General features: G+C 37.9%; 2 protein-coding genes across 2 annotated transcripts in view; both read right to left on the bottom strand.

Moving 5' to 3' along the window:
- Window positions 1-10,612, bottom strand: part of mamdc4 (MAM domain containing 4) — a 31,844-nt gene extending 21,232 nt beyond the window's left edge. Inside the window, exons 1-10 of the mRNA XM_088356239.1 lie at window positions 10,544-10,612; window positions 8,655-8,742; window positions 7,116-7,277; window positions 5,581-5,709; window positions 4,377-4,610; window positions 3,182-3,307; window positions 785-940; window positions 604-707; window positions 365-520; window positions 196-286 (exon numbers count right to left, since the gene is read on the bottom strand). Of these exons, the coding sequence (XP_088212365.1) occupies window positions 196-286; window positions 365-520; window positions 604-707; window positions 785-940; window positions 3,182-3,307; window positions 4,377-4,610; window positions 5,581-5,709; window positions 7,116-7,277; window positions 8,655-8,742; window positions 10,544-10,612 (1,315 nt within the window). The remainder of the gene's footprint in view (window positions 1-195; window positions 287-364; window positions 521-603; window positions 708-784; window positions 941-3,181; window positions 3,308-4,376; window positions 4,611-5,580; window positions 5,710-7,115; window positions 7,278-8,654; window positions 8,743-10,543) is intronic.
- A 2,963-nt stretch (window positions 10,613-13,575) lies between these two features.
- Window positions 13,576-22,008, bottom strand: phpt1 (phosphohistidine phosphatase 1). The gene is made up of 3 exons (XM_088355889.1): window positions 21,629-22,008; window positions 14,055-14,182; window positions 13,576-13,967 (listed from the first exon to the last, which is right to left on the bottom strand). The coding sequence occupies exons 1-3, from the start codon at window positions 21,792-21,794 to the stop codon at window positions 13,875-13,877; spliced, it is 387 nt and encodes a 128-aa protein (XP_088212015.1). The 5' UTR covers window positions 21,795-22,008; the 3' UTR covers window positions 13,576-13,874.
- Between the last annotated feature and the right edge of the window lie 1,751 nt (window positions 22,009-23,759).

Below are 23,759 nucleotides of genomic sequence, written 5' to 3'. Positions count from 1 at the left end.
TGTTTTTGAACAGTTCTGAACCCCCACCCCCAACCCGACGCCAAAATTCGGGCCGAACTAGGCCGGGGCTTGGGCTCGGCCTAAGATCCTACCACAATCCAATGTAAAGACAGAAAATGGTTTCGTTCTTCAATTTGAGCATAATCAATCAGGTGTGCTTTGAAGTCTGTAATGGTACACTTCTGAGGTGATTACCGTTTGATACGCGACATCCAGGAGACAACACAATGTTGTCGACAGCGACGCCTCCGTAAGCCTGGTCCCTGATTGCTGCCATAATTAGAATCTGCAAGAAGGATATTTAAGACTGATGAGAGAGACATTTTATAACTACTTGCAATGGCTATCTTTGATGGACAATAACTTGAAAAGTTGAGTTATTGACAATTTCCACTTCAGCCTTGACCCAAACATCACCCAGAGCTCCGCCCCGCTTCCAAACAGGTTTGATGAGTTTATCTGCTACGAGTACCGTCAGCCCACCAGATCTCGGACCAAACTGATGCGTGTACATGACCATCTGCGGTAAGATATTGATAGTTGTGGCTCAAATGACATAATGCAAGTACAGCTAAAAACACAGACAAGAATATCAAGGCTTGCCTTGCAAGGATGAGTACTGTTGGTGGGTTCTAAGCGAGGGCTTTGGAAAGCTGCCCAATCTGTTCCGAGTCCCCCGTCAGGAACAGTGACATACAAGAAGTGGCCTGTAAAAATATCCAAGTCGATTCTTAGTATATTTCAAGGTTTAATTAACTGCAATAAGAATTCCATTTGGGTGTACCCAATGCGCTGTTGTTGGACTGATCCCTTCCTGGTCCTTTCAGAGGATCCGTGATGGAGATGTTGTCCTGATTTGTCCTTACCCATTTGAGTTTGGATAAAGATCTGGGGTCCCAATCACACCAATCGTTCTCAAAGTCACAGCGCCGATAACCCTCTGCACACAAAGTCTAGCTCAACAATAATGAAGTGTTTTGAACATGAGTAGACACTCATAACAAGGAGACGAGAAATCTATGCAATTTATTGTTCAATATAGCTCATTCCAAAAAAACAAAAACACTTCTGAGCTAGCATTTTGGGTTTCTCAATGCATATGATCAAGTTTTGTGGATAATATAAGGGACGTTATGTATTGAAATCATTCTACACCGCCCCTCTACCCTCTCCACCCCCCCTCGCTGCTTCCTAATATGTTGCGAGTCCCAAACCCCTGGGATAAAAGTGAGATAAGAGCAGATAGGTGCAAAGGGAATTTTTTTAAGGCACTTTGAACTCAGTAGGCCATTGTTAACACATACTTAATACAGAAAATATTCAACTTTGAACTTTTACAGGACAACACATCCCACCTTTAATTAAATGGTCTATTTATGGACAAAAACTGAAATATAAAATACATTTAGATGTTTACATGCTTGTTTATTCATAAATCTTATCATTGCTGTTACTCTGAAATATTGTCTCAATTTTTGTCGTTGCGGCCCCTGACTCAAAAATTTGCCCACCCTGCTTGGGTTCTCAAGTGGTCTGACTTTAGGACACACTATTCCACCATAATGGCAATCTGAGACCCAAATCAAGAAAACATTTCCACTTCTCAAATTTACCAAATGAAAGGATTGCACATTTTAAAGCAGATCTAGTAGAATATATTCACCATTTCCCAAAAACGTAATGACCAGCAAAACCAAAACAACTTCAAGTACTGTATATACCCACATTCAAGCCTTCATTGCATATAGCCGACCCACTAAAACCTCTAAACACCCACATAAAAAAAAATTAAAAATATTAATAAAGCATGTACCTAAACATCAATAATTATTTATTCAAGTGAAAAACACAGAATAATATACTGGTAAAAAACTTAAGATATAACATTTTTTAAACAATTTACTGTACCTTTCAGCAGTGCTTCATTTGCAAGACACGCAATCGTAATTGTCAAATTTCGCAATTATGTCCTGCTTTGACCCGATCGTTGTCACTGTTTTCCATTTTTCCTTCCCTCTTATCACAACTTTCTTGCGAACAATTTTTATGGGCAGAAAAGGGAAATCAAATCAACAAAATCACAAAAAAATAAGATGTTGTCCCTGTCAAACGCGCCGTATGACTGAACAGGTGGAACAGATCGAGCAGGGCATTATCGCCATCTACCGATAAGGAGTCTGATTGGAAAAGGCCCGCAACCCACTGGGAACGTGTCGTGACCCAATTTTGCCTCCTGACCTACAAGTGGATAAACACTGGTCTAGAGCAACTGAAATAGGGGTCGGGAACCTTTTTGACCCGAAGAGTCAAAATAGCAAAATATTATTATTGATTTTTTTTTTTTTGAGAGAGTCATACCATTTATTTCAAGTTTCAGCTAACAGACAAATTTGCTCTCCAGACAAAAAAAATATTAGCACATTTTATTTTACTGCGTGACATTAGATGATTTGATCAAATTTAAGAAATAAGAATGTGTCCCATATCAACAATTAAAACACTTTAAACTTGTCTCCATCCTGCAATTACTCAAGATCGTTGCGGCTCATTTTGACCTTCATTTTTTCCCATAAATATTGGTTTTAAAACAAGCAGAGATATTTTAAAAAAAAAAAGGTCGCAAAATACTGCAAACAAAGAAACTGACATATTTTCCCTTGGCGCAGACGGCGCCGGGTGGACAAAAGTGTGCTATGTGCATAGCTCCGCCCACCCCTACCCCTCACACAATCAAATTGCTCTGTGTGCTTGGCTAGCGTTTCTAACCTGATTAGTTTTTTGTGTGTGTTTTTGCCATCAAGTGTCTCAACAGTGAACTTAAATTGTTCAATGAGCTTCCTTAAAATAATTACTTGGCGACGTACAGCCAAAACAAGTTCTTTTGGTGTCGCACCTTATCTGTAACCGATTGTAGGGAGTATGCTCTTTATATACTGGACCGAACCACTTTTTTTATGGGCTACGATAGCAATGTGTGCACTATACCTGGCTTTGTGTATGACAATGTCAGGCCATTGCAAAAGAGACATTTTATCTCCTATTCCTATTATCTTCTATTATCTCCTGTATTCTTTATCAAAACACCTATGTATGGCTCACGAGCCATGGGTTCCTTACCCCTGAACTAATATAATTTCTTTTCTTTTTTAAATCAAGACATGCCTTCAAATATATTACTCACCACAGCTTTCCTCATCCGTCCCGTCGCCACAGTCATCTGTTCCGTCGCATACCTGACGTTGGTCCACGCAGCCCCCAAGCTTACATTCAATCATTTCAGCTGGACAATCTTGACCTGGCATAGGCACTAAAGAAGTAAAGAAAGAAGAATATTGCATATAAGACAATATTGAGAAGAATGATTACTGTACTTTCCGCTCTATGAGGCGCCCCACATTGTAAGGTGTACTCCTATAAGAATAGTCTTTTGTGATATTTTTTTCATGTATAAGACACACGAGACTATGAGGCCAATGTAATAATAACTACAGCAAGGGCTAGGGTTGCACACAAAATGAAAATGTACCGTGTTTGCGCATTGATTGATGAGTCTATATCTCTAATAATATATCACTAATCACAATTGCACACAACTGCTTATTATTTGATCCAATCCAGTCGACCACCATGAGTAAAGATGACACATGAAAGGGCGTTACGTTTTATCACATCATCACACTATTTTTAGTCACATAACCCAATTGTTGATGTTATCATTGAGCCAGGCCGCGACAATACTGCCTGACATTAAATTGGTGGTATCACTGAAATACAGTTTTATATTTACCAACTCGCAAAGCACATGGGTTTCTGAACTGAATAGAAAGAAAGGCATTTGGCTGACCTAAAAGATGTAAATAAACACATAGTGGCACATACTCAAAATGTTTCACTTACAATGTTTAGTGTGAGCTGAGAAGAAGTGAATCAAATTTCTCTCTAACATATCTATTACTGAGACTAAAAATAGTGTGATAATGAGATAAGGGCAAATGCCTTTCCATGTGTCGTCTGTACCCTGAGTGGATATTGAGGATAGGATCCAGCGGTCTCCTTGTCGTGATCCAGGCTAAATTTCTGTTGCATGAAATCATTTGCAGTTCTGAATAATCATCCACGTCCACAGCAGCCTGGTGGTAAAAATTCGGTGCCCTAACCATTTCTATCCGGTTCAATACCTGATTCCACCATTGTTATGCAATTGTGGTCTGCGATATAATTCATCAAGAGTAATTGCACAAATGTGTTATCGCTTTTTCAAATTTGGCCACATATAAGGCACATCAAATTACAATGCGCACGTTCAAATTTCTGGCCAATTTGGGGGGATAGGTGCGCCTTATAGTCCGTAAAACACGATACTTTCGGATACTCACAGGGCAAAGCACAGTCCATAAACTCCAGCTGGTCCACAGCAATATCACCTCTTCGCCCCTTGAGGCGATTTGAATAGAGTTGGATCTGAAAGGGTTCGGCCATGCGGCCCAGAAAAATGGTCGCCTTCCTCCACCCGCGGACGCTGTTGGCTTCAGGACGCCAAACAATGGCCTTTTCAGAGCCCTGGTTTACAATAGATGCCAACAATGGAGAGGAGCCAAGCCCGGTTTCACCTATTGACACATTCTCAAATGAGTTGTGTCTTCGAATATCACACATAATACACTTGATAAGGTTAGTCTGCTTGTTTCTGTTTTAATATTGAACACCTGAAAAGGATATCGCATAGCATGCCAGTTCATTTCGACTAATATGTACTGTTTTCATCATTGTCTCTATCTGCCAATACTGTTGCTGTTGTTTGATTTTCACACCCATTTGGGTAGATATGTCTTTGTAACCTAGGAGATTTAATAAAACATGGGAGATTTGATAAAATGAAATTGTCATGATTGCTGATTCGGGGCACCTGCGAATGCCCCGTTGGCGCCAACAGCCCTGAGCCCTGATTGGCTCATTGACTCTTTTTTAACCACCGGCTTCCTAGAGGAAGCCGTCAGACCGTCCTGCGTAACTACGCTTTTGCTAGGCAAGCGTACCCTCCGACAATCTCCTGCTCGGTTTTCTCCTTACTGTTACCGGTTGCCGATATGCATCTGGACCCGTTTCTGCCTGCTCTTCCGTTCCAGCCATCGACCTGTTTTGCCATGTTTTCTGCCTGATACTTGTTGCCGACCTTTTTTCTGGACTCAATACCGCCCTTGCTCCCCTGTCCCGGCTACCGACCAGCTTTCCTGCCACCCACGACTAACCCCGCTCGACACGAATGCTATTGGGCCCTGTCTCCGCCTCTTGTTTGTGACAGAAGTGGCTCAAGGGAGGGCTTTTTGAACAGATCTGGAATTTGGCATTGTGAAGGGTTTTTGTACATTACGTACTCATGCAAGTTCAAAATTCATTGATGTCTTCTCTCCCTATTTTGATGGTCTGGTAAGCTATAAACATATCAGAACTGCAATTAACATGTTCAATGCCGTGGACATCAATTTAAAAGACATATTAATAAAAATACAACCCTCAACCCAAATAAGGATAAACGCCGCAGAAAATGGATAGATGGATAGTGATAAGACAATTGCTGACCTGAATCCCACAAGAAATATCTGAGAAGAAGGCGGCATGTTGGTGAGGACGCTTGCATCTTTGGGGACATGAGGACTGCAGTATGAGAGGATGTGGTAGACTTGACCTCTGTCACTCCCATAAACCAACCTGTGGGAATATAAACAAATAACCTCAAACGCATATAGAATGCGTACAGAGCATTACACTATTACTACTATATACATCTTAATTCTGTTACGTTTGTTTAATTACAAAATGATTATTGACAAAAAGTGTGTATAATTTAGAACGTGCCAGTGACCTTGGCAGTGAGGGAGGGGTAAAGAAAAAAAACCTTCATTAAAGTTAACATTAATGATTTAAACAATAAGCATAAATGCACGATCTATCATACAAACATGCACCGAGGCAGCGTTGGGCAAACTTTTTGTGTCGAGGGCTGCATTGGCTACAAATATTTGGAAGAAGGGCCAGGTCAGAAGGGAAAAAAAAATTGATGTATATGTATATTTTTTTGCATCTGCCGATATAGTATTGAATCTGATAACTCACCAATACATAAGAAAAAAAGATAATGCAGGCCGATCCAAATTTTCTCTTGTTAGTGCTTTTATCTCAAAAAGACGATCTCCATTTTTGGCCATGTTTAAAAATGCTTTGCCTTCTTGCACTTTTTTCTTTGTAAACATTGAATAGCTGCAAAAAATATTTTTGGAATAGTGTTACCAATATGAATTTATAAATCACTGAACAGGGAGGAATCGACATGTAAATTGGATTTAATAAGGAAAAAAGTAGTATATCATGTCCCCCCTTTAAGCACTTAAGTTTATATAATTGAAAATGCAATAGGGCTATTTCAAAAGTATTTCTATATAGCAAAAAAATGTGATGAATATATTGATAAATAATAAACTATATGGAAGAGGGCCAGAGTGGCACCAAATAGACACATTTCTATGAATAACACTTTTTTTTTTTACTATTTTATATGTATCCATCCATTATCTGCACCACTCATCCTCAGTCGGGTCGCGCGAGTGCTGGAGCCCACCCCAGCTATCTTCGGTCAGTGGGCAGAGGACACCCTGGACTGGTTGCCAGCCAGTCGCAGGGCTATTTTATATATAACATTGTTTTTAATATTTTCGGTTGGCCTATTGACAGGTCACATTTTCAACTAGGTATATCTTCGCCATTTCACATGTAACGTACTTGATAAGGTTATTTTGCTTGTTTCTGTTTTTAATATTGAACACATGAAAAGGAGATTGCTAAGGATTTCATTTTCGGAGGCAGACATAATTTTCGGTCATCTTGCTTCTACTGGTACCACCAAAAACCAAAAACCTTGTGAAAGGCTGGGTTTTAAAAATGAGAAGAAAAGGGTGCTGTTTGGTCACTTTGAGTCTCGGTAGTTTGTAATATTTCTTGTGCTTCGTAGCATTCATTTTCAGTTGCACTACGCAATACAGCAACATCTTGTGTGTAAAAATGACACCTTTTCCATTTTAAGTGATATTTGATGTACATTGTACACTAGTAATAGATACCTGAGGCTGTCCCTGTTGTAAAGTCAGAGGATGGCCCGCTATCTGGCAGCACGCCACCTCTCTGACGTCGCTCCCACTTGTATTCTGTGGTAAAGGACCTGTCTTCCCATCCACATATTCCTGCGTCCTCAAAGTCACATTGGAATCCTTTCCCACTGTAACCTTTAAATCAATGAACTGACTCAATATCATACCATTGTCAATGTAAAAAAACAAAACAAAAACAAACCTCAAATTGCAAAATAATATGAACCTGTATAAGCCGATGTTTAGGCTCGGGGAGTAACGGCGTAATGGCGTTAGGAATCAAGATGCAAAAAATGGAATTGTATTCCGTTACTGTTACAGAAAAAAAACTTTGCAGGATTACAATTTTATTCAAAATAATTTTCATGCTGCACACTTCAGACGAATAATAAAGTCTGGTGTGCATTACTGTAGTTTCTCTCTTTCTTATCAGTTGACCTGTACGCATTAGCTTGGTTTACATTTGTCATGTCCATTCGCACCTCTCTTTCTCTCTGTGGTTTCATTGACACCCCCCCCCCCACACACACACACACAGCAGGGTGCTCACTCTCAGGAATGCCCACGATCACACCAGTTTTACTCAGTGCCACGTACAATGTTGCAATAGTATATTATAGGAAAGAGTTCAGCCCAAAAAATGCCATACAACGTGGTTCTGTGAATGAAACAATTGTAAAGATGAGATAAAATCTAATGCATTTCCCTGTGTCATTTAGTTAATTATGAATTATTATATTTATCAAGATTATTACTAATGTTGTTATTGGGCCGGGTCGCAAGAGTTTAGTAGGAAAATAAAACTAGTCCGTGGTACAGAAAAGGTTTCTGACCTCTGGTCTAGTGAACCTAATTCAAAACTTAACAGATATATTTGAATATGATCCGATAAGTAATATACATAGGGCTTTGTCAGTAATCTTGATTTATCAACAATCACTAAAGACAAATCTGTTTAATTAAAAAATCTCTAACACATATAGATTACTTGAAAGAACCCTGTTTTAATCAGGCACCATCAGTAGCCTATAGTTTCTATTTCAGTGAGAGTAGGCTAAATTTTTCTCAAAGACATATAAATAATAGCACTTTTCTATCACTCAGCTGAAATATTTAAAAGTGATTAAATCAACTAACTATTCACTGTGTATGATACAATAATGACTTAAGATTGTTTCAGGGGCCGTAAAAAACCTTAACTTTGACATAAATGGTTTACATCATTGTCAATATCGGCCAATAATGTTGCTGTTCTTTGACAACCACACCATTTAGGGCAGATGTACTTTTGTACCATTGGAGATTTGTTAAAAAAGGGCTCAAGACAGGATCTTCAGAACAGATGATTGAGGATTTTTGTACAAACATCTCCTGTTCTCATTGCAAGTTCAAAATTCATTGATATTCTCTCCTTATTTTGAGTTTCTACGAAACTATAGACTCATGAAAAAGTATTCAAAATACACAGTTCATTTGGTAAATTGAATAAGTATTAAATATCGTGAAGCATACCACAGTTCTGTTCGTCGTTACATTCCATACAGTCACAAACAAAATCACATTTCTTCTCGGGGCTCAGACATGACGTAGAGGACGCTGTGTTAGAGGAGAACAGCATTACATCAACTGGCTGGAGTAAAACACAATATTTACCGTTGTTGTTTTATTTTTCAACATCAACACTGCTGTATTATTCCGCATCATCCCTTCATTCTTCCATGTCATTAATTCTTATCAGCTTTAAGACTGTCAGACTTTATGGCAGCGATCTTGGCAACTCAAAGGCTGAAGGGAAAGTAATCTGGCTAATGAAGGCAAAATGTTACCTGTCCACCCACAGTTCTTTAAATCACAGTGTTGAAGACCTTATTGGAAAAACACTGCGTCTGTATGTTTTACACACTGGATATGTTAGTGGAAAATATATTTGCTTTTACAGTAATTGGCTGCAGCGCAATTGATTGAATGGAGGGGTTTGCGTTTTTTTAATTAACGATTTTTGAAGTTGTAAAAAGTCATGTAAAAATACAAAACATTGTTCTTTCAAATTATAGATTTAAGTGATATGAAAGGGGACATTTAGAATTTTATAGCAACTCCCAGTACTAAAAACGTCATTCATAAAAAAATTAGAATAACAAAACAAACAATACTGATGGATGTAATATATATATATCTATCTATCCAGTATCTGCACTGCTTATCCTCAGTAGGGTCACAGGGGTGCTAGAGCCCATCCCAGCTATCTTTGGGCAATGGGCAGAGGAAACCTTGACCTGGTTGCCAGCCAATCGCAGGGCACACAGGGACAGACAACTCCTGGTTGCCAGCCCGATGCAGTGTATATAAATATATAAATATATATATATCTACCCTGGTCATATCCCTCTAGAGGGGGGACCGACAGCAAAACAACGCATATATATATATATATATATATATATATATATATATATATATATATATATATATATATATATATCTCATCTCATCTCATTAGCCGTACCGCTTATCCTCAGTAGGGTCGCGGGGGGGCTGGAGCCCATCCCAGCAATCATCATATATATATATATATATATATATATATATATATATATATATATATTACAAAATGAAAAAAACACATTCCTCGTTGGTGAAACATTTTTTATTTTTTTGCCCTACGTGACCCTCACCTCACAGCGACATCTAGTGGTCATCTAGCTTCAAAGGTAACATGCTAATTAAAAAAATGGGAGTACTAGTTCCTCTGTAAATAAATTGAAAAAAAAAAAAAACAGGAATAAATGTGTATTTTTACAAAATATATGAAATTACGTAAATATACATTAATTTATCATTCAGGTAAAAATAAATTATATATTTGTGTTTTCTGTTTACATAATCATGCTAATAAGACAGCATATGTAAAATATAGGTTTTAATTATCGTATTTTCCCGGCTATACTCGTTGGAGAACATTGTATTTTTTTGTCCTGACATTAGCCTCACCTACATGGAGCGCATATGATTGTCCGCGACTTTGCTGCTAAGATTACCCCCAAAATACAAACACCATGTCAAAGTCTGTGAAAAAAATTGAAAACGACAATTTTGTAGTTTCCTCACTTTGAGTCTCTGTACTTTGTATTTTTCCTTGTGCTATCCAGCACTCGATTTCGGTGTCACTACACAATACAGTGTTAACCAATGAACAGATTTTAGGGTCCCTTTAAGTGTTTTCTTGTATTAATATGTTTTACAAAGTTAAAACATGAATTGATTAAATCTGCCAATACAAGAAAAAAAATCTAAAAAGCTTTAGTCTTTATCTCGGAGATCAACTCAATATCCACTTTCACAAGAGCTAATTAAATTGGAAAAATAAATAACTTACTTTCTGAATCAACTGACTTAACCATATGAAGCATCAAAGCCAGGATAACGGCTGGGGTCATCATTTGTAGAATACCTCTCCTCTTCCACCACATTTTGGTCTCTCAGAGGAAGATCCGACAGCTTTGACCAGTGTCTCTTGAAACTTCAACCAACCCTTCCTTATTGCTTTTCTAGTTCTTAAAAGATAACAGCTGGACTTTAAGTTTTCCCAGAATGCAACTCCTTTACAGTAGGTTTATGTGCATCAGGTAATTGTGATTACTAGTTTTACAAATTTAGGTGGTCCTGTTTTAAGGTTTCCAAAATATAGTTGTTCAATCCATTCATTCTCTCAGCAGCCTCAAAAGGGAAGACCAGACTTTCCAGGCACTGAGTCCAGCTAATCTAATGGGATCCTGAGGCATTCCCAGGCCAGCCGAGAGAAGAATAGTCCCTTATAGTATGGATGTCAAACCTATTTTGGCTCTGGGGCCGGATCCAGACCCTCTGTTCTGAGGACGGCCAGATCAGTAAAATAATTTCAACCAAAACTTTTTAACTTTGCACAAGCAGACCATTTGTCATTTCAGTATTATGCTTTATTATTCAGACTACTTCACACACATATTGACATGCAATGAGCAAATACGTTTCTGTGGGGGCTTTGATGATCCATAATAGCATGGCGTTTCCATCCCCGTCCCTCCGCAGCTTGCGATTTCTTAGGTCGGTTCATTCTTCCCTGACCCCGATAATAACCATGTCCTACTTTAGACCACAATCCAGCCACCTTCACAATGTTAATCCAGTTGCCAGGTAATCAACACCAGGGTTTAGTCTGCGTCATATTTCTTGATGGACACATTCCGTTGCAAAATGTGAATGTCCATTTCCTGGTACAGTACTAGCTTGTTCAGTCTACATGGTGGATGTCAGCTCTTTTACACATTTACTGCCCTTTAACAGCCGGAAGGAGCATTTAGTTTGCATTTATAACATAACTTTTGATGACTTACAGGCTTGCTTATTATTTACACTCAAAGTTTTTGACGGGGTCAATCAAATCATTCAACAGGCTGTGTTCAGCCCGTGGCCTGTATGTTTGCCTGCTCTAAAGCGTGTCCTGGGTCCCCCGTGGGGCTGTCCCATTGGTGGAACAAGCCGGAAATACCTCTACAAGAAATGTCAATCCTGCCCCCTCGTGAACAATACCTCAAGATACTTGAACCGCTACACTTGGGCCAGAATCTCATTCCCGGGGACCATGTTTTCGGACTTGGGGGTGCTGATCTTCAAGGTTTACATTTTAAAGAATCAGGACTTACTATATTGGACATTAGTATTTAAAACAATTCTTTCTGATAGACAATATTTAGAAAGACATCTTCCTATTACAAAAGCTGAGAGACGCATGATAATTTTGGGAAATTAAATAAATTGTACTGGTTTTTATTGTAAACATTTGATTCATAATAAAGAATTTCAGAGACAATTACGGAAGACACCGATACAAGAAATAAGATCAATTTGAGATTTTTAGATATTTACAATTGAAAATGTGTTAAAAGGGACATTGTATATTATTTCACCGCTAGATGTCACTGTACGGAATAGTGCATTCAAAAACTAGTACGAAAACAAAAAGCTCAATGTAAAGTATACAAACCACTGAGACTCAAAGTAAGCAGAATGCACCATTTTGCTTCTATTTTTTAGCCCAACTTTTCACCATCCCATTACTTCCTCTTTCACCTACTCACTCCATCTTCTTTCTTCCTCCACTCCCCTTTTACTTTTTTGGTGTAGGCAAGGAAACAATTCCTAGGATTTTCTTTATGCTCACCACAAAATGTTTATTGTGACGTTACATATGCGACAATTGTTCATTGCTTTTTCTTTATTTTTTGTTGCTTTTCCTTTTCATTTCACTCATTTCAAATCAGAAACTTTGGAACTGGTTACAAGCAAAATAAATATCTGCTGTTGAGAAATGTCTGTAACTGTAGTCTGCAGTCCTTCAATACTTTTTATGATTAAAGGCTATACAAACATGACTTGACCATATTGTTGGGGTTTGGGGGTACTTGTAGCAGCAAGATGACGGAAAATCATGTCAGCTCCCTCTAGGTGAGCTTCAAAAGTTAAGTCAGATAAATGCAAATTTCTTGACCTACAATTTTTAAAAAATGCATGCTTATATAATAATTCATGTACTATTATATATAATTTAAATCAATATTGTTATTTTTAATAACATTTTTTTTCTCACTACAAAAAAATTAACAATACAGTGTCACTTTTAATGACTTGTAAATCGTTATCATTTCAAAACGTATGATTATTTTTTGAATTATTTTTATTTTTTTACATTTTTGCCCTTTTTTTCAAATAAAATTGTGTTTTATCTTTGTGTGTGTGACTTGATGTGGGTTTAATATTGTAGTTTATTATGATCCCTTTGAAGTACAGATGAATTCATCAATTATGATTTTATCAATTCCTAACCCAAGGTACAAAAAAGGGCTCTCATACCTTTTTCATGGCCATATTTAAGCATTTTAAGGAGTTTTTCAATTTCTCCTGTGCGATGAAAAGAAGCAATCCGGTGTGAATCATATATTTTGCAGATCCACTAATTTATCTGTGATTTACATTTGTGATTTTTTATCTTGCGAGTGCATTCATCAAAACATCGAATTCTTTGAACAAATCGCAAATTTATTTGTGGATCTCCCCTTATTTTTTTTGCATGATCCATAAAAAATGGCCATAATTTATACGTAATCTTTGCACTAATACACATTTCATACTGCCAAGTCGTAATGTCCTAATTGGACAAAGGCATACAAATTAATGATAGCTGGCGTTAATCACGAAGGAAAGAAATACAATGGCAAAGTAAAGCAACCAAAGAGAAGTGTTGGCGTCAAGCAGACTTGATGTGAAACATGGCAACAATTTCCAACATGTACAAGTACTGCACCCGAAATTCAAGCACTTTTAAATCCTTAAAAACAGAACATTAAAATTCAAGCATTTCAAGCACCCATATGAATCCTGAAAAAAACACTGGACGGTGTGTACATGCATTTGATTTATTGTACTGAAGTTTATGAGTGCTATTCAATGAGATCCAATGAAAGAGCTGTATCGAAGGATCTGCTTTGTTCAAATTTATAACGTTCAAAGGGAATAAAAGCTATCAACTAAGGTAGTGTGGGTATGAAAAAACGTACATCGATTTCTAATTGTACACTGACACTAAATTAACAATGTTAAAGGGAATTCTGAAAGTGTTCTTTCAATGCTCCTCGTCGTTGTCACTGCCATACTGACATTCCCCATGAAGCTGGTTTTAAAAGTCTAGCTTTCATTTCAATATCCTTCGTTAGTCCAGGTCACCTCATAGTCCGGGTAAAGAACCTTCAGTTTTTCAGTGGCGACTGCGTGATTTGCTCTCCCGAAACCCTGGAAGAAAAAACACCAATCAAATTGCCTCTTCCACTTGGTCACCACACTGTCAAAATGTAAGAGATTGCTTAACAAGACACTCACCATTGAGTAGCCATAAACATGGATCTTCTTCGCCTCCTCATCATGTTTGATCCGCCCCCCTCCGACACACTCACATTCAAGGAGTCCATCCTTTTCCAACTCCGCAGAAACTCTGTCGTAGATGTCAGCTGACGTGGAAAGAGGAATCGGTTTATGTTGTTATTTCAAATGTAAATACGCCAGTAAGAAACACGTCCTGTAACACAATTGCATTTCTCAGCAAATGAGTACTGTAACGGATTATTAAGAAAGGTAACTCAAGTGGTTACTACATGGAACGTTACTGCGTTACTCATGTAATGAATTGCAATTTTTTGCCAACTGGTGATTTATTCTGAATCATTCATATTGTCACATAAAGCTTTCAATCCACTTGCGAATAAGCGTGCATGTTTATATATTAACATATATGAACAACAGAATACAGTTATGGTGGTGTCCTCACAAGCATGGAGAATGAGGATGCAGAATTTCTCCTTATTAGATAAACTTCCTACCATATATACTCACATCTAAGCCAAATTGACAACTATAAAGCAAAATACTGAAGCTCATTGTGTGGTTTAGATGGGAACAACAAACCAACTTAATCAGTGGGGCAAATGTAAGCACAAAATTTAGTGTAAAAGTGTGCTGAATTTTGGTCTTTTTACTAACTTTACAAGTAACCATGCCTGAAGAAAAAAAAAAAGAAAGTTTTGGACGGAAACCAGAAATGTAGATTGAGTGGTTTGAAACCCATAAACAAAATGGATATGAAGTGTCTGCTAAGTGTTTGTTTCTAAGATTTTGTCTTCTATGTGAGTATGTATGGTATTTGTAACTAGATAGTTACTCCCAGAGTAACGTGGGTCTTTTTGGTGACAGTGATCTGGAGGACGGGGATTTACAGAGTAACATTTGAAATGAAGTAACTAGTAACTAATTACTATTTTGCAGAACACGCCCAACTATGTTTATAAATGAATGAGGCAAACAAATCACATGCACTCAAACTGACGCATTCAGTTGCACTTAAGATCTAATTTCCCCTTAAAGGCAGCATGGCGGCACAGTGGTTAGCTCGTGTGCGGAACAGTTCAGAGGTCATGAGATCAAACTTTCCTGTGTGAGTTTGCATGTTCTCCCTGTACTTGCATGGGTCTTCTCCGGGCACTCCGGTTTCCTCTCACATTCCAAAAACATGCGTGTCAGGTTAATTGGCCGGTCCAAATTGTCCCTTGGTATGACTGAGCGAGCAAATTGTCTGTCCCTGTGTGCCCAGCGACTGGCTGGAAACCAGTTCAGGGTGTCCCCTGCCCACTGCCCAAAGATTGCTCGGATGGGCTACAGCACCCCTGTGACCCTACTGAGGATAAGCGGTGCAGATAATGGATGGATGGAATTTCCCCATATGTTCCTGCTCAGAGCCTTTGCTCCGAAAATTCTGGTCTACTGGTAATCTCAAGAGCCAAGAAGAGATCTGCAGGTTCTAGAGCGTTCTCCATTTGGGCAACAGCGCTGTGGAATGTTCTGCGCTCTAAGATTCGATCTGCAACCTTAGTGGAACGGTTTACATCTAGGCTTAAAAATACACGTATACTGCTATACGGACTTCCGGTGGCGCAATGAGGTAGACGGCAGCAAGGAAAGTAGCTCTGACAAAAATCACTAAAGAGTAATGTAATACTTACTTGGAGAAAAGACAGAAAGGGTACAAATTGTGACCCATATTTATGAGAAATTCTTCAACAAAACATGGTCAAGAAGGGGAAACTTGTTGAGGAAAAGGGCGCTAAGGAGAAAAAGATCGAGGGAGCAGAAGGAATGTCATCGGTTGACGAAGGACGTGACTCGGCCATCCTCCATGAAATCCGTAAATTACGGCAAGAACACACGGAAGCAGCCCGGGAGAACAAGATTTCGATGACAAGACTGGAAAAAAGCATCGAAGAACTTCTGGAGCGCACTGGGTTGCTGGAGCGGAGGGTGGAAAGCATGGAGGAGCTACATGCTAACACGGAAGAGCGAACGTCAAAACTAGAACAATTAACATTCTCCTTGCTCCAACAAACTGCCAAACTAGCAACAAAGTGTGAGGACTTGGAGTCGAGATCACGGCGGAACAACATAAGGATACATGGGATTCCTGAGGGTGCCGAAAGAAACGACACAATCGGCTTCATAACAAACTTTATTAAATCGAACATTCCGACAACCGAACATATGGATGTGCGCATTGAGAGGGCACACCGCTCACTGGGGAACAAGTTTCAAGGTAAAGCACTGCCACGGGCAATTATCGTACGTTTCACCGACTACATAGTGAAAGAATCCGTAATGAAAGAAGCATGGAAGCAGAAGACAACGTACGAAGGCAAGACCGTTTACTTCAACCAAGATTACACCACAGAAATCCAAAAAAAGAGGAAACAAGTAAGGGACGTTATCAAAAAGTTAAAGGAAAAGAACGTAAAGGCACAATCACCATATCCCGCCCAGCTGAAGATGTTTTTGGACACAGGAATAAGAACATTCTCTACACTGATGGAGGCAGCAACATTGCTAAAAGAAATGGGGATCGAAGTGGAAGAGGACAACACGGAGACACTGCAAAAGATGTTGTCAAAGAACATTTGGACCACAGTGACCGGAATCGAGAGAAAGACAAGGGAACAGCCCCATCATAGAAGGTGACTTACAAGCTCCTATGGAGCAAAACGAAGCCATATTCGGATTTGGGGAGAAAGAGTAAGGACCATATCTGCCCTTTCTATTATAAATTCAATAAGTTAGAAGTAAGTAAAATACCAAGTAAAATTATTATCTTTAAATCAAAACAATGTATGTATTTATATTGGCATAGAGCTACTTTAAAATATTTAGTTAGTTATAACTATGGACGACGGTACAAAAGTTGTTCACGCACTGAGTGCATATTTCCAGGAGGGTAGCCACAACTCTCCAATTGGACTCTTGGAAGACATGGGTTTTTGTTTTTTGGGTGTGTTTTTTTTCTTTTTGGTGAGAAATTATGTGTGCTTGTCAATATGTTTGTTAGTAATTTGGTTTGTTTTGTCAATGGAGGTGTTAGTAATTAATGTAGTGTTTCTGTATGCTTCAAAAATCAGTGAGACTCAATACAAAGCATGAGCAATCTAAATATTGTTTCATATAATGTACATGGGCTAAACCACCCCATCAAGAGAAAGAAGATATTGAATCAACTCAAGACATTGCAGAGCTCAATAGCCTTATTACAAGAGACACATTTGACCGAGATTGAACATAAGAAGCTAAAAAGAGAATGGGTGAACCAGGTGTTCTACGCATCCTATGGTAAAAGGAGGGGAGTAGCAATTTTACTTGGAAAAGGGGTGGCGTTTAAAGTCGAAAAAGAAGTGAAGGACAATCTGGGGCGATATATAATGATTATAGGGTCAATGGCCGGTTGGGAAATATCAATAATGAATGTTTATGCACCAGTTGAGGAAAAGGGGACATTTTTTCAAGTATTAGCTAAAGTAATAACCAACTGTGCAAAGGGAATGTTACTTATAGGAGGTGACTTTAACACTGTACAGAATTGCAAAGTGGACAAGTATCCTTCAGTACATGGAACAAACACAAAGAGGTCGAGGATGTTGAATAACATAACTAAAGAATTGGGATTGATAGATCCATGGAGAGAGAAGAATCCCCAAACTAAAGACTATACTTTCTATTCAAACCCGCATGGCAGCTATTCGAGAATTGATTACTTTTACATTTCAAGACAACATATGCATACAGTAGTAGAGTGTGGTATAGAGAATATTACTATAAGTGACCATTCTCCAATTACTTTGAAACTAAGTTTAGACAATGAACCCCATTTTAGGTATTGGAGGATGAATGTATCTCTCCTCTCAGATAAAAACGTAGTACAGGAAATAAAACGGTGTATAAAAGAATATTTCCAAATCAATGACAACAATGAGGTTTCTCCATCAATATTATGGGAAGGAGGGAAAGCTGTAATAAGGGGGAAATTAATTGAAATATCGTCCCGGCTGAAACGAATACGCTTAAAGGATCAGAAGGAATTGGAGGATAAGATTAAGGAACTAGAAGAAGAACATAAAAAAACACCAAGTGAATCCAGATTACAGGTATTAAAAATAACCAGAAGCAAATTAGATGAACTTTTGACAAATAAAGCAGAAGGGGCTCTGCGCTTTGTGAACCAGAGATACTATGAAATGGGCAATAGAGCCAGTCGACTGCTCGCCTTCCAACTTAAAAAGGCCCAAACAGATAGAATTATATCACAAATAAAACATCCTATCTCTAAACAATGTTTAGTAAAACCCAAAGGTATAGCAGAAGCATTTGCAGATTATTATAAAGAATTATACAAGGACTCAGAAAATGACTTAGATAGCTACACGGCACAAAACTTTTTAGGAAAACTACATTTACCGACACTAACAGGAGGGGATACATTAGAAATTATTCGCCCCATTACAAAACAGGAAATACAAGACACAATAAATAACTTAAAAATAAATAAATCACCAGGAACGGACGGATTCCCGGGGGTGTTCTACAAAAGCTTTAAGGAAGAATTAATACCAGTACTGCAGAAAGTATTTAACTATTCTCTAACAAAAGGAGATCCCCCCAAAGCATGGTCGGAAGCCATCATAACAGTCCTGCACAAAGAAGGAAAAGACCCAATATTGTGTGAAAGCTATAGACCAGTTAGTTTACTTTGTAATGATCTAAAAATTCTTACAAGCATACTTGCAAAAAGAATGCAGAAATTTATAGCGAAATTAATTAGAAATGATCAAACAGGGTTTATTCCGGGAAGGCAGGGTGCAAACAATATTAGGAGGATACTAAACATAATTACGAGCACAAAATCTAAGACCCAACCCTCGATGTTACTGAGCTTGGATGCACAAAAAGCTTTCGATGGGGTGAAATGGAGCTTCTTACATCAATCACTTATAGCCTTTGGCTTCCCTCCAATATTTGTTGAATGGGTGAAAATAATCTATAAAAATCCTAAATCTCGCCTTAGAGTAAATGGTCACTGTTCAGATTTCTTTGAAATCAAAAGAGGAGTCCGGCAAGGGGATTGTTTAAGCCCACTCTTGTTTGCAATAAGCATAGAACCACTCGCAGAATCAATTAGACAAAATGAGCAAATAAGGGGGATATTGGATGAAGGAGGAACAGAACATAAAATATCATTGTTTGCAGACGACCTGTTGGTAATGCTGGAGGAACCTTCGTTATCAATACCACCACTGTTGGAGAGCCTTAAAATATATGGAGAAGTAGCTGGGTATTCAAATAATGAGAGCAAATCAATAGCAATGATGATATCAGGAAAATGTCCAACAGATGTGAGTGAAAGATTTGATTTTAAATGGACAAATAAAGGGTTTAAATATTTGGGGGTGACCATTACACCACATACCACACAGCTGTTTGATGCAAATTATGGAATGTTGATAAAAGAAATAAGGAAAGATTTGGAAAAATGGGAAATTTTGCCCTTAAGTCTTATCGGCAGGATAGAAACAATCAGAATGAACATATTACCAAGACTATTATTTCTGTTTCAATCCCTTCCAATTCTGATCCCGGCATCCACATTTAAAATGTTAAATAAGTTGATAGCAAAATTCCTTTGGCAAAACAAGAAACCTAGAATAAAATACAAAACCCTGTTAGCTCCTAAAGAAAAGGGGGGCCTAGACCTACCCAATATTAAATATTACTATTGGGCAGCTCAAATTAAAGCACTCATCTTGTGGATTACTACAGACAAAGATACGATATGGGTGGACATGGAGCAGCGATCTTGTCCAAATATGCCTGTGGAATCGTTACCATACATATCAGTCACGAGGTGGAATAAATTAAAAATCCAGAATGAATGGATTAAGGGAACTATTAAAACTTGGTCAACAATACAAAAAAAATTAAAAATATCAAGATCTGTGAATAGGGCTACCAAAATAGCGAAAAATCCAGACTTTAAACCTGGGGTTATGGAGGTAGGGTTTCAAAAATGGGCCCAAAAAGGACTGATGTTGATTACCCAAGTATTGGAAGCACAGGCAATGAAATCATTTGAACAACTCCAACAAGAATTTGACCTACCCAGAAATGAGTTCTACAAATATTTGCAACTAAGACATTACCTCCAGAAACACGAGGAATGGGGGAAAATATGTAAGGAGCCGACTAAGGTAGAGCAATTATTAATATCGTATACAAAAGGACAATCAATAAAGGGGGTTATATCAAAACTATATAAAGCCCTGAGAATGGACCTCAGTAATGAGGACATGGCAGTTAAGGAAAAATGGGAACAAGAAACTAATGTAGCGATAAAAGACAACGAATGGGAAAAAACATTGAAAGAGGGACACAAAATAACCAACAGCCCGACATGGAGGGAGTTTGAATGGAAAGTAAAAATGCGATTCTTCTATACACCCTCTATCACTTCAAAGTATAAAAATACCTCGAATCTATGTTGGCGTAACTGTGGGGGGGTCGGAGACTTTACGCATATTTTCTGGAATTGCCCTGTAATATCAAATTTTTGGAGAAGTATCCAGAGAGAAATAAAATTAATCACTGGCTGGGAGTTGCGGTTGGACCCAAAGGCTTACATAATAGGAATTTTGCCAGAAGAATTACTATCTGGTCAACAGAAATATATACTAAGGGTAATGCTTCTGGTAGCAAAGAAAATGATCACAGTGTCCTGGCTGAAACCACAACCGCCTGACATAAAACAATGGAGAGACAAATTAAAGCAAATGTACATTATGGAAAAAATCACTGCAAGACTTCAACTGAAACTTGACCAATTTGAGAAAAGATGGAAGCCTATCACACAAATTTTACTTGATGTCTAAACACCTCCCCCTAATTATGTGTTTTTTTTTTTTTTTTTTTTTTTTTTTTTTGGGTGTATATTTTGATGTATTAATTTATATATATATATATATATATATATATATATATATTTCTTTTTGTATGGATTTATTGTATGAGCATTTATTCTTATTTTCTATTAATAACATTTTTTGTTCTTTGTTAAAAAAAAAAAAAAAAAAAAAAAAAAAAATACACGTATACTGTATAGCTTTATTGTTTGCAACATCCATTGAAGCCTGGTCATCCTGGAAGGGGGATAACCTCATGTGCAGTCCCTTCTAAGGTTTCTTCATTTTACACATGTTGAGATTTAGAAGTTTCCTTACTGACCTGTAGGTTTCAGATCAGAAGAGGAGGAAATAATAGTCTGAAATAGTCTGTGGTGTTTGAAACGTCTTGTGATTTAGGGCAATACAAATAAACATTACTTGACTTTGTGGTAATGTGCTGCCATCTAGTGTTGTGCAAACATGGCTAGGACTGGGAGATTCGTTTGAAATCATTCAATAAATCTTGAGTCTCGTGTAAGTGATGCATCACAATGAATATGGACGCGACTCCTGTGTCCGAAGTACAAAATAACAGAAAGGCTCTGGGGTATTTATGAATACGTGCTTGATCATATAAAAGCAGGACTCAAAACTCACCGTGGTACTCGGCCCAGCTGTATCCACGGACGATTTCTACTTCGGTGTCGTCGTTTTCCTCTTTGCTGTGGACTTTGATGAGGACGTATTTAAACACACCGGAAGGATCTATGTCCGCTTGAGGAATATTTACCATGCGGGCAGCCGCCTTCGTTTGCGTACACATCTCTACACAACCAGAGAGCAACAGCAACAAAAAAGATCGCAAACTAATGTTTGTATGTTATCCACAAAACTCGTTTCAAATTGTGTAAATGCAATAAGTGCGCATGCATGAAATGTTTATTGAGTTAACTCTATTTTGCATGGTTAGAAACCCCGGTAAATTGTGTACTCGGCTCACTTCCGTTATCTCGGTAACGCTACCATTTACAGTTTTCAAAACACGATACACATTTGACTAATTGCTTTATTTTCCATGATATTATTCATTTAAAAGACCTTCCTGAAACTTTTAATCATCTTTTTTATTAGTAATACTTTTGAACTGAGAGAAATAGAATTCTGTTTTTCTGTATTTGTAATTACGAGATTTATTTTGAAAGAAACAAACCAACCAGGCTTGTCAGTCCTCAACGTCATTGATAGTTTGTGACCGTGGTTAAAGTGCTATCAATTTAACATATTTTTCCTTTACATTTTTCCTCAGACTTTTATTCAAGCAAATTACAAACGCCATTGTACTTGAAAGAATAACCTTTATTGTTATTATTAATTATTTTTATTATTACACTTCTATGCAAGCACGTAAAGAAAACGTTGTACAATGCCCTCATTTTCAAATTTACACGTTTAGTGTTAATATTGTATATTCCACATGCTTGTTGCTCATGTCCTGTTCAATAAAAAAAAATGATTGTGCCTATTTTTAATTTTCTGACACCCAACACCATATCGTGTAATATAATTTATCATACCAGGAGGTTAACCCGCTAATTTGGATTTTGGATTCAAGATCAACCAATAATCAATCAAGTAATTGTTAGCAATTTTCAATTACCAATTGTTATTCTCTTTATTGGTGATTGCAATTCCCCTCTTTAAGCGATAAAAACTTACACACAGCAGCACGGCACCTATTTATTCACAGCAAAACATACTATGTAGGATATTAGCAGGGTAGGGTAGGGTTACTTTAACTTGATTACTTTCAATTACTTTTGGATTACTCCAATACCAAATATGCTAATAAAAGACAAAAGAAACTAAATATGAATACAATTACAAAATTTTGTGCAGGCTTGGGGAGTAACGGAATACATGGAACGGCAAAAATTATGTTGGCAAGCTGTTTGGATTTATTTTCATTTTGTTTCTGTCGCATTTTATGTTAGTTTTTCCGGAGATCAAAGAGATCAAAGCCAGGAGAGAAAGCTTACCACGTGTTGTGAGTCATAATTTTATTCATATTTCGTTTCTTTTGTCTTTTATCAGCATATTTGGTATTGGGGTAATCCAAAAGTAATTGAAAGTAATCAAGTTAAAGTAACCCTACACAACCCTGGATATTAAGTCAAGTCAAGTCAAGTCATTTTTATTTGTATAGCCCTTAATCACAATAAGTCTCTAAGGGCTTCACAGATTAGTACACTATGTTACACAGACTATTTTTCAGCAGACAAGAAGAGTAGGTTATTATTCATATGCAATGGCGTAGAAGTGAGTTTTAAGTTTAGATTTAAACATTTCCACTGAGGTTGCAGATCGGATCTCAGGGGGAAGAGCATTCCACAGCACCGGTGCCCAGATGGAGAACGCTCTCGAACCAGCAGAACACTTCTTTGCTCTCGGGATCACCAGAAGACCGGCACTCTCAGATCGTAGGCTTCGGACTGGGACATAGGGGCAGATCAGATCTGAAAGATAAGAGGGAGCAAGTCCATGTATGATTTTGTACAGTACTAAGAGAACCTTGAAGTCACATCTTTGGCTAACTGGGAGCCAGTGCAAGTTAGCCAAAATCGGTGTTATGTGATTGTACTTTTTTGTCCTAGTTAAAAGCCTCGCTGCGGCATTTTGTACTAGCTGAAGAGACTTGATTCTGGACTTCGGGAGACCGGAGAGTAGTGCATTACAGTAATCGAGACGGGAGGTAACAAATGCATGAATTATAGTTTCCGCATCAGACTGA

Source organism: Urocampus carinirostris, chromosome 16 (genome assembly GCF_059441175.1).
Source record: "Urocampus carinirostris isolate Australia breed hairy pipefish chromosome 16, RoL_Ucar_1.0, whole genome shotgun sequence".
NCBI lineage: Eukaryota > Metazoa > Chordata > Actinopteri > Syngnathiformes > Syngnathidae > Urocampus > Urocampus carinirostris.
Note: the sequence above shows the minus strand (reverse complement) of the source record. Positions and strands in the feature narration are given on the sequence as shown.